This window comes from Cyprinodon tularosa, unplaced genomic scaffold (genome assembly GCF_016077235.1).
Source record: "Cyprinodon tularosa strain WSP-4 unplaced genomic scaffold, ASM1607723v1 ctg19, whole genome shotgun sequence".
In the NCBI taxonomy this organism is placed as follows: domain Eukaryota; kingdom Metazoa; phylum Chordata; class Actinopteri; order Cyprinodontiformes; family Cyprinodontidae; genus Cyprinodon; species Cyprinodon tularosa.
The window spans coordinates 2634309-2645554 of record NW_024038678.1 but is presented as its reverse complement, the minus strand read 5'-3'; the positions used below and the strand labels follow the sequence as shown (position 1 = coordinate 2645554).

At 36.2% G+C, this 11246-nt stretch overlaps 1 protein-coding gene across 1 annotated transcript in view; it reads right to left on the bottom strand.

Annotated features, from left to right (window-relative positions):
• Positions 1-7403: 7403 nt before the first annotated feature.
• The window catches only part of LOC119782213 (adenylate cyclase type 6-like), a 48542-nt gene continuing 44699 nt past the window's right edge, over positions 7404-11246 (bottom strand). The window contains exon 24 of the mRNA XM_038283083.1: positions 7404-8984. Coding sequence (XP_038139011.1) covers positions 8856-8984 — 129 coding nt within the window. The 3' untranslated portion in view covers positions 7404-8855. The remainder of the gene's footprint in view (positions 8985-11246) is intronic.

Here is an 11246-nt window from a genome sequence, read left to right as displayed (position 1 = left end):
CACAAGTCATGTATTTTGCAGCTGGATATTTCTGCCTTGTAAAAAGGCAAAGAAAAGGACTGGAAGACTGACAGGACTGACAGCGCCAACGAGAGTCGCAGCTAAAAAATGGATATATCTCATGTGTTCACATCGCCGCTGCCATTATGTATGTTTTCAGAGTTATCACGTGAGAAAAAACGTGTTCACATTAAATTTTTATTTTATTTGTTCTTCAGTGAAAAAGCTGAACTTGTAAAGTTACCATTTTCTAATTTTGCAGAATATCGACAGAATTTTGTAATGGAATCTGTTCTAATGTCACAAGTGTTATACCCTGCACAAGGACAGAAACAGACTGTTGCCCAAGGTATATAGACCCAAAATCCTCTTTTCTGATAGAAGGAATTTTGCTGTTAGTGAATTGGGTCCAGTGAAAAGTTTCAATAGACAGTGATGATTTGTGAAACCAGGTCATTTGCTGATGCTGGTCTCAGGTGTTTTGTCAAATCTAAAGTCAGCAAAGCTGTCAAGGATTTATTGAGCACTTTATGTCTCTCTTTGCTAAACTTTAACCTGTTTGAACCATGTCTTAATAATACAATCTGTGGAATATTGTCAACAAGCCAACAATGCAGACATGCTACAGGTAGCTATTAAAGTAGTCTGCGCTTTTTTGAATACTTTAAAAGAACCACAGACTGACTGACTTGCACACCACACTGATTTATACTAAAAGAGCCAAGTACTCAGCACATAAAGTATAAGTACTAGTATTTCTTTGTTGAAATTTATTTTCTTAGAAACTGTTTTTTTATTTTGTCCCTCCTGCTGGGTAATCTTGACTGATTTACAACATTTATAAGTTACCGTATGTTGTCAGATGACAGTGCCTAACTTCACTTGCCCTGCTTCTCATGTTAACATGGTAAAGCCTTCCAGGTCTATACGTGATACAAATTACCAATGAGGTGCTGTCAGTCTGGGTTGCTGCTGCTAGCGACTTTTAGACACAGCAGGCAAAGCTGTGGCAAGCTAGGCGATGGGAAAGAAGGAGAGAAAGTGTGGACTGCTGGAAGAAAAGTGCTCAAAGATGACCCTGCACATTTTGGGTATGTTTGGCTCAACCTACTATGTGAAGCAGGATTCCCCACCATGACCATAATCAAAAATAAATATCAGTCCAGGCTCATGAATGAGCACCTTGATATGTGTTTGAGAATGGCTTTGTCGCCAATCAAACCCAGGTTTAAAGCCTTTCAGGTCAGCCTAAAGCCCACTGCTCTCATTAAGCCATAAAAAAGAAAGAAAAAAAACAAAAAACGGTCAGTTCAGGTGTTTTTGAAATATGTGAATCAGGAAATTGCCTATATACCAAACTGAATGATTGTTGTTCTCTAATTCAAAAAACTCTTTAGATTTTAAAATGGAAAAAAAATTCTATTTCTTTTTATTATTTTATTTAAACAGTCAATGTATAACATGGATGCATAAACACTTCATTTTATTTCAGTGTTAAATTCTGTTTAAAGCAACAGATTATAATTAGAAACTGGTTGTTGATTTTCTTTAATTGGATCCCGCTGATTTTTAATTGGTTTCCCCTGCTGTACAGCAATTTAGTCAAGTAGCAACCTAAATAAAGTTGTTCTTACGCTATAATGTAAAACGTCTTCTTGATCCTAAATATAAATTGTTAGTCGTTTTAAAATAAAGTGGTAAAAAAAGATAGCAACTTAGCCATGAAGATGTAAATAACTTAGACTGACAGAGAGAAGGCAGCAAGATGATGACGTTCATTCATTCTCAGAGGTTGACAACTTTTAACCACTATAAACTTCTAAAATTCCTGTGGCCTTCAGATTAATTGAAGAACAGTTCTTAGAGAGCTTAGTAGGATCTCCATGGCCAAGCAGCTGTATTCAAACATCATCAAATGCAATGCCTGGCATAGGCATCGGATGCACTGGTGTTAAACAGGTGAGTCCTCTGGAGGGATGAATGAGCTTCTACATCTGGAAAACAGATGGTCACTTCTGGGTGTGGGGATTGTCAGGAAAACAATACTTGTCTGTCTGTATTGTTCCAAGTGTAAAACCTGGTGGAGGGGGGATTCTGCTGTGGGTTATAGCAACGCTTGGCCTACCTTGCAAGTGAGATGAATTGTTGCAATATTTTTGAATTCACAAACATCTAATAATCTATCTTGCTAGAAACCAACAGATGCATTTGCCTCAGTACAGAAATGTTTAAGTCCAGTGAAATCCAGTGATGTTTATGACGTAATGTGAGACATGTAAACAGTCAACGTGGAAGGCTGAAGCAAAACACAAGTTTAGCTGGAATACCCTATATTTCTTTTTGAAAAATAAAAAAAAGAGCACATAGTTTTTGCCTTTGAGGATGGGAAGATATTTGCGTGTTCTTGACTGTATTTGGTAGAAATTGATTTATCAGTTAACCATTTCAATTTGAATTCTACATAGTATTCATTTGGCTTATGCCAGGTTAACACTTGCTTGCTTCTTCCAGTAAAGGGAACTCTGAGTGCTTCAGCACACCAACAGGTTTTAAACATTTCCATGTTACCTGCGTTTCGTTACATTGCTTTCCATGAGATTACATCTCAGTCCAAGTTTTGACTTACTTTTTATGCTTTGAGGAAACTTGGGTTGTCTTTTAAATTTCAGAAACCCTTGCACCAAGAAGACATATGAATCTAAACAAAGGAAGTGAAATATTCTCCTCAGTGTTGTAGACATAAGTGTTCCAAACGGTTTTTAACTGGCCTGCTATAGCAAACGTTTAACAAACATTTTTAACAACAGATTTGAAAAGCTTTATAGAGGTCTTCTATTGTTTTCTTTCAGGTTTGGCCAAAAGATTTTCTATTTTCTTAATAATTCTTGAAATTGACAAGTTCTGCTGGACGTTTGAACACTGTAGCACATGCAACCCATGTATGAAAATCCTTGGTGCAGCTGTCCCTGATTTGAAATATAACCCATAGAGACCTTGCATCACTTATTCCCCCTTTCTTCAACCCATTTCCTGTCAGTGCACTTTCCAATTTAAGGCCACAAGCACCATTAAAAAAATGAAGGAAATAGAAATCCAGTCATTGCGAAATCTGTAAGCATAAAGAAGAAGGTTCAAGTCCAAAAAGCAAAATTTTCAGCTTTAAAACTGTAGGCCTATTTGTTTTTGCAGATTTCATTTATCTATTATATTGTCTTTTTTATCATATCAATATATCAATATCAATATATTCATATCAAGGTTTTTACTTTAATTGAATTCTGTTTTCTCTGGACTTTGTTCATTTTTGGCTGTTTTTTAAAGTACACAAAAATTAAGTTTGGTTGACAAAGACCTTGTTAAAATCAATTCTTCTGTCTGTCAAGCTTTTATTTCAGCAATTTTTATAGCCAGGCACTAAAAGAACAAAAAGAAAAAAAAAAATTGCATTTGCTGACTATTTGTAATAGATTTTCTCAGGAAAGTCAGGGATTAAAACAAAAATATACAAGTTTGTATAAGCAAATGAAGACAAACAAGCAGAACCTAAGACTACTTGAAGAATGTGGTTTACAAAAAAAATTGAGGGGTGTTTCAAAATTTCACTGTTCATAGACTGAAATGAAAAATGGCAAATCGACTATTTACAGTTTTTATTTAAAGAAAAAGTGTGCAGAAATTAACCTTGAAGAAGGAACCCAGAATGAGGTGGGAGTCCTGTCAGAGCAGCACCCAGGTCTGCAGGAGAAGCTCCATCTGGATCCAAGTCTGGAGCAGAATTTCAGGCTCAAACAGAAGTCTTATATGGAAAAAGGTTCTCTAGAGCAGGAATAAGAGCAGAACAGGTGAGGCAGGGCAGAACAAGATCAGTGTGCAATTCTAAATGATATTAAAGGCATAATCATGAAGTGGAAGGAATTTGGTGTATCATTTTCAGTATCTATTATAAAGAGAAACAAAGTGCTCCCTGCCTTTCTATCGAGCCCCTTTATTCCAATACCCTTAAGTCAACGCTTTTCATGGCCTTCAGAAGTAAGCTCAAATTTAAATGCAGCTCCATCTATGCAGTTTAATGTCTTGGTAATAGTTGAAAGTTGTTTACAAATAAACTCGAGGTAGACCCCTCTTCAAAAATGAGGAGGACCTTTTTGCAGAGTGGCGCAATGCCTGTAGGGCACGTAGCAAACACATAGAAGACTAAGTTTCTAGCCAACATGCTAGTTAGAGAAGAAAAAGCAACACAACACATTGCACTTAACATTGAATCACCACAGTAAGATATAGTGATAGCAGCATCATGATGTGGGCTTGGTTTTAACCCTCTCTGGCTCAAATTAAGTTGTAGTTGCAGGAAAAATCTGATATTTGGAGAAAATGATCAAATGGGTAGTAATATACAATTCAGACTTTTTTTGAGAGAGACCTTCAAATGCAATGAATTCTGGGATGTTGCAGATTTGCAACAATGGCCCGGACTGTTAAATTAACAATGAAGACTGAATCTGATATGAACGTTAACTTTATTTGAATGTCACAAACAAAAAATTAACAAAACGAAATTCAAAAAACTATTTTGTCTCACAAAATTAGAGACAACTTTTTCTCAAACTTTTTCTCCACCGACATCTCAAAACGTCTTGAGGAGGCCGTTTGTGTTAAACTGTTGCTCTAAATATAGGAAAATTAGTAGATAAAGCATGTAGCATCCATTGGTACCTGTTTGGGCACACATTGCGAATCCACAACATTGAAATCGAGATGCCTCTGGTTAAAAACCCAGAGGAGATAAAATCTATTAATTGGCATGTGTCATGAATCACATTCATGTAGTATTGATTTCAAAATAATGGAAATTGGTCGTGATACTTACATGAAATTGGTGTTTAGAAAATCTGTTTCAGTGACACCAAGGACTCAGCCATGTTGAAAGTGAGTCAGCAGTGCCACCTGGTTAGCTGGATGGAAACTGTTTGTTGCAAATGCACAACTAAGTCTGAACTGTTGTACTTCTGAGTAACAAAAGCTCTTAAAATATGGATGTGGAGTAATTATCTAAGTGGCATTTAGCTGTTGCAAACTGCAACATCTGCCCGGAGAGGGTTAAGAGCTGACAGATGGTGCATCGAGGAACATTCTGGTCAATCCTGGAACCAAACCAGTTTAAAGCTGCAGATGTTTCAGCCTGGGTGGATCTAAACTTATGGCCATTACTTCAAATAAATAGTGAAGATCAAAGTGCATTCAAGAATTGAACAGTCCAGTCTTGAACCTAAATATCTTATTAAAGCTTCGGATCAGGGAGGAAAAATACAAATCCACAACCGTTTTCAGACCGGTATTGGTAAACAATGTTGAAAACCATGAATCCCACATAAAAACATAATAAGATATATTTAAACTAGCCTTGGTTGCAACGTGAAAAGTTGCTGAAAGACTGTACAAAGGTCAAACATCACTGAAGTAATACTCCATTTGCATATGTTTTAACACCTGTGACTATAATACAATAGAACTCGTGTTGCTCTGTCATGTCAGTATCAGAGTAACATTGGTGCTTTTTCACCAGGGATTAGGAGGAATTTTTGTCACTTAATTAATGTTCACCATAGAGTGCTGTAAGTGAACACTACAAAAAGTTCAATATAAATGTATTATTCATGTGTAAGCAATTAAATACTCTCTTCTGTATCACACTCTTGAAACTGTAGACCGTCTTATTCAGGAAAGGAGATGGATGTTTCTCTCAGGTTACTGTCACACGGTGCAGTCTTGATTGCAGGTTGCTGATAAGAGATAACAGAACACCACTGAGAAGAACAATGTTACAGCACTATTCAAATTCATTGGCATTAAAATAGAAGGAGGTTCATTTTGCCTCCATGTCTGTTTTTATTCGGCCTTTTATTTTGATGGGGGATGCTGATGAAAGAATCTGAGAAAAGAAATTTTTTTTTATGTTCTACAGATTCAGAGAAGTTCCCCAGGGGCTTTGGAAGAGGAACAGACCCACAGCATCACTAATCCTCCACTATAGTTAACAGTGGGTATAATGTCTTATTCCCTTCCCACCATATCCACCTGGACAGTTTGTTATATTAATAAAAGCTGAGCAGTCGGACGTAAGCCAGACTAAAAAAATTTAAAACACTTTGATTGTGATGGTAGAAGAGGAAAAAAAGCTTCATTTTTTCCTAGCATCCTCTTAATGAACAATTACCCGTAAGGATATGTTCAGCTGATGATGGAGACTAACCTCAAAATGTCCTTCTTTAGCTCAGTTTCCAACATTAAGTTTTGGAGATTTGATTTGATTAATTTATATTTCTTATCTTATTTACTGTATGTAGTGCTGACATGATCAAGTTAGTGTTGTTCAGCATTACATGTAGTGATGCACAGAAACAGACTACAGTAGTGCCATGTGCTGTTTATTATATCAAGGAATCCTCAAAAAGAACTGATTGTTTAAAATTATAACCGTAATAAATTTAGTCAATTAAACTATTTTAAAATCAAATTATAAGGATATGTTAATTGTCAGTGCAAATGTAAAGACTGTGCAAGCTTTTTTTAAAAAAAAAGAAGAAAGAAACAAAAAGAATGGACTAGTGCCCCCAGTTAGCACCAGATGCTAAGCAACCAATTGTTTAAAAATATGTGAAATTATGTAATTTTTTTTATTTGTAACTTCTTATTTTTCATTCTTTTTTTTTAATGGTAATATGAAAGTTTCGGCCTATGAAAATGTCTACTTTTTTAAATTTTCAGTACAATCATCTTGGACCAAAACACATCTTCCAATGAAATGAACAGCTGACATTTTCTTTGCTTGTGAAAATACAACACTCTCACTCCAGTGAGAAATATCTTCTAAGCATAGTTTAATAAGGGGTAGTTCTTAAATTGGTAGATATGTTATACAACTACTGAATAACCTTCAGCCTGGACTATTTTTTAATTTTTAGCAGAACCTTTCAATGGAGATTAAAGTGGAGAAATTTGCCAACAAAACTCACAAAATAAACTTTTAATATACGATTGTTCAAGTCAAGATTAACACTTTCATCAGCTTAAAACTTAGCTAAATTAAATTAATAGTTACTGGTATAGTTATTAACCAAATACGTGCAATATTTTCTTCCCAATTAATTAGTTTACTCAACTAAATGCTGAATTTTTCTAGTTTTATTGGTAAGACTATGATGCTCAACTATGTTGACTTTATGGATTTCAGACTTTAAAGCAACACACATTTGGTACTGGGAAGCAACACATCATCAGTAAAAGATGACTTTACAAGACGCATTTTACACAGATTAATGTAGCTCTGTTTGTGAAATAAGAGTTGTTGCTTTTTTCTTGTAGTTTTCAGTATGTAGATAAATAAAGTGGGAGACACAGGAATGAAAAAAAAGTAATTTATTGATTTCTTATTCTAGGGAAAACCAACTCTATTTGTAATTGCACTAGTAGAGGATGAGACAAAGTTTACTTGAATTTTCATTAGGGACAGAGAGCAACAAGTGAATGTGATGTTTTCCTTCCTTTTGATGCCTCCAGAAACAGAAGCATGTCAACAGAGTATAAAGCATTAAAAAATATAAAATATATCATCTAAACTGTTGGGTTTCTAGTATGAGAATCTACTAGCTGTAGACAAAAATCTACATCATTGCATACATTCATTTGATTATTGTATTCAACAACACTTCTTTTTAGGGCGCTTATACTAAACGTTAGTGTCAAATACTGCCTTGTACAGAGGTGAATATTCAGCCATGAAGTATGCGGACATTAGTGCTGAGGATTTTCAAGGCAATACAGAAGAAGGCAAACTTCTGCGTACAAATAATTCCTGAAGTTCTATAGAAATCATTTTACTTTTAACAGTCCTCAAAAAGACAACAAGCTTATTTCATTTGGAATGAAATCAGTCATAAATCACAGTCTGGCAAAGGCGCAGTGGGACATAATCATCTTCAAAAGATTTTGACACACACACAAAAAAAAATTAGGAATGGCACAAACTACGGTGGAAAAAAACAATGAAAAAAAAAACATGTCTTGCGGCAACCAGTTTGGCAAGAAAGCGTTGTCGTACAGTATCTTAGAAATCTCACAGTGAAAAGTTTTATGCTTGCCCCTTTACAAATTACGCTTGAGCTAACACTCGTACACACAGGACTCGCACTCAACTTGAGAAAAATGCTTTTAGTGTTTTAGGATCCATCTTCAGAGCTTCTTCTGTAACGCAAACCGTTTCTCCTCAGTTTTCTTCCTTTCGCCTGCTGCCTCTGAGGGCTCAGTGGAACACAAACAGCCTTGTGTCAAATAGCAGGCTTGAGGGAATGAAGAAAGCCCTGAAAAGAAACTCAAAGGTTGGAACCAATGTTACAGTTTGTGTTTCTTCTCCATATCTGTGCGTTTGTGTTCTCCTTTGCTAAGAAGAGTTTGGAGAAGTTAACACAGCCTTTACCCTCTTTAAAAGAGGAACAATATAGCTTATGTCATTTATTATAGTGTTGAACGGAATCATCAGAGATTTGTTCTTTGGTTATTCTCCTTCATGTTGTCCTTGCATATTTTCTTTTAAGAAAGATTACTTAGTTTCTCTGCAAATAAATATTAACTTCAGATGGTAGACAGGTACTATTGCTAAACACCAGCAGAGCTGCTTCCTTTCTAAGGCATCTGGAATTCATCCTCTATCGGGCATCTCAGGACAAAGCTCTCAATCTGAGATTAGTCTCTCCGATGACCGTGTCCTGTCCCCACTGCTCACCGCCGAGCTGAGCTCTCAGTCTCTCTGCAGTTTCAGCACAGTGGGAGTCACCGTGTGTCACCGGCTGCCTCTGTTGTTAACTGCCTGGGGGACCACTGGTGAGGAAGTAAGTGGTCATCTCGCCCTTCCCTTTCACCTTGACGACACCTCGGCAGTCCAGCTGGTATCCGTTGTTGGCCAGCACATGGTACAAGTCTGTGGTCACCTTGGAGGAGACATGAATATTTGACACAGGGTATGTAAGTATGGAAGGAAAACAAAGTCCGGTTTTCATTCTGAAAAATCTTTCAGCAGCAATATGAGGGAGCTACAGCACAATACAGAAGCATTCAACCACCGGAAGATTTTAGACTTTTTTATGTTATTACGGAGAAAAGTAAAATGATCTTTATTTAATAGACTAATTGAAAGGTGATCATAACTGTAAAATATTAAAAATAATTTAATTAATTTGCAATACTTAACTCTGAAAAGTGTGGCATGCATTCAGCTCCATTTGTCAATATGCTGTGGCAGCTTTGTATCTCTAGAAGCTGAAATATGTATGTTTTTTCTGTATCAGAAAATAATTTTCAGTACTAAGAACATCTTTTTTGGACAATTTTTGACTACAATAAAAGCCCAAAACTGGCCTCACAATCTTTATAATGTAGACCGCCCCCTGTGAATCAGCTGTATTCTATACTCTGCTTCAAAGCGAATATCAAGTATTTTGCAACCTTCCATGGTTTCTCCTTTATTCATCTTTTCAATGACTTTGATCTTTTGCTAAGAAAAACCTTCCCACAGCATTATTCTGCCACCACCAATATCACCAGAGGATGACGCATGATGGATGTTAATAAGGAATGCTAGTTCTTCCTCCACCAAAAAATGTAAATTATTGTTTCACCTGACCAGCAAAACTTATTACACCAGTTTTTTTTTTGCATCTCCTAATGATTTTTGGAAAAAATTAAACAGGAAAAGAGAACAGTGCAAGTCCCAGATGTTTGTTGCCCCTATGGGGACACCAGAGCTATGCACATGCATGCAAGAAAAGGAAAGCATTGCAGTCTGTTGTTGCGATTACACAGACCTATTTTTCAGAGGCGTAATGTCTTCTGATGTCTTCTGAGGTAAAATGTTTTAAACATTTACATTAATTACCAGAGCAAATTTGAGCTCCCTCTGTTTGTTAGAAGCTGCCACATCATTTACTTTAATCTATTCCCACACTGATCAGAATCAAATGTTGTCCTTTTTGGCTCAACAATTCACTCCTCCTGTGTGAAGTCATTGATGGGGTGTGACATGCACTAGTGGCTGGTCCATGTTCTAAAACAGTCATCCTTGTTCTCTCGCTAGTGCGTCAATGGCGATGGAGACTCAACAATGTAGGGAGATGAACAGAAGCATGCAGCGCCTCATAACAACTTGCATGCCCAGAGAACACAAAAAAATCAGTCTCCCCTTGATTGACTAAAGAAGCCTATAGACACTACAATTAATAGAGGAAAACTTATTTTAGATGTGCAACTTTAAGAGCATGTGGATCTATGCCACTCTTTCTGAGTTACTATTGACTGGTTCTCCAGATTATGCTCTTCTACTCTGACCTGTCAGTTTAGGTCAAGGGATCCCAAATCCAGTCGCTGAGACATGCTAACCAGCAAATTTTAGATGCATTCCTTTTTTAACACACCTAAATTGCTCATAACCATGTGATTTATTAGAGAGGGGATGCATCAACATTTTTTTCAAGGGTTGAACATGGGCAGAACCCTGGGTTTGGTGGACAGCCATGTCACAGTAAATCTACGTTTATCCAATAGTTCGTCCATGTTTAGATAATGATTTGAACAGAGCTCTGTGAGATGTTTGAATGTTTATAGAGTTTGTTTTTTATCCTAACTTTGCAATAAAGTCTACAAAACTTCCTTTTTACCTGTAATCCTTGGCCTTGTTCTCTAGCCTTTACAAACAAATCTCTGAGGTCTTCACAGAGCAGATGGATTTATACTGACATTAAATTACTCAGGTGGACTCTATTTACTAATTATGCAACTTCTAACGTTAATTGATTTTTTTTCCCAGTAACATTGGTTTGACACAAATCCACCCCTTTATTTAAATCTTTTTATGTATACATTTTTAAAGTTCCGGTGTCCTTCCCTTTAGAGTGGTACTTCACTTTGGGTTTTTCTAATACATGAAAGCCTAATAAATGTAGTTTTGTGAAGAGGTTTTAGTTGTATTTTTTTAAGATGCTGAAAATAATATTTATGCATACATTTTCAAATGGATTGTTTGCATTTATTTCTGAAACCTTTAATTATTGTTGCTTAATCACAAATAATGATTAAATAATTACACACTTTTTGAATTCAATATAACAAAAACAGATGGATGGTTTCCACCTATTTGGGGATAATTCTTTTGGTTTTCTCCCTGGATGAAATCTAAGGATGTTATTAGGGAATAGCCA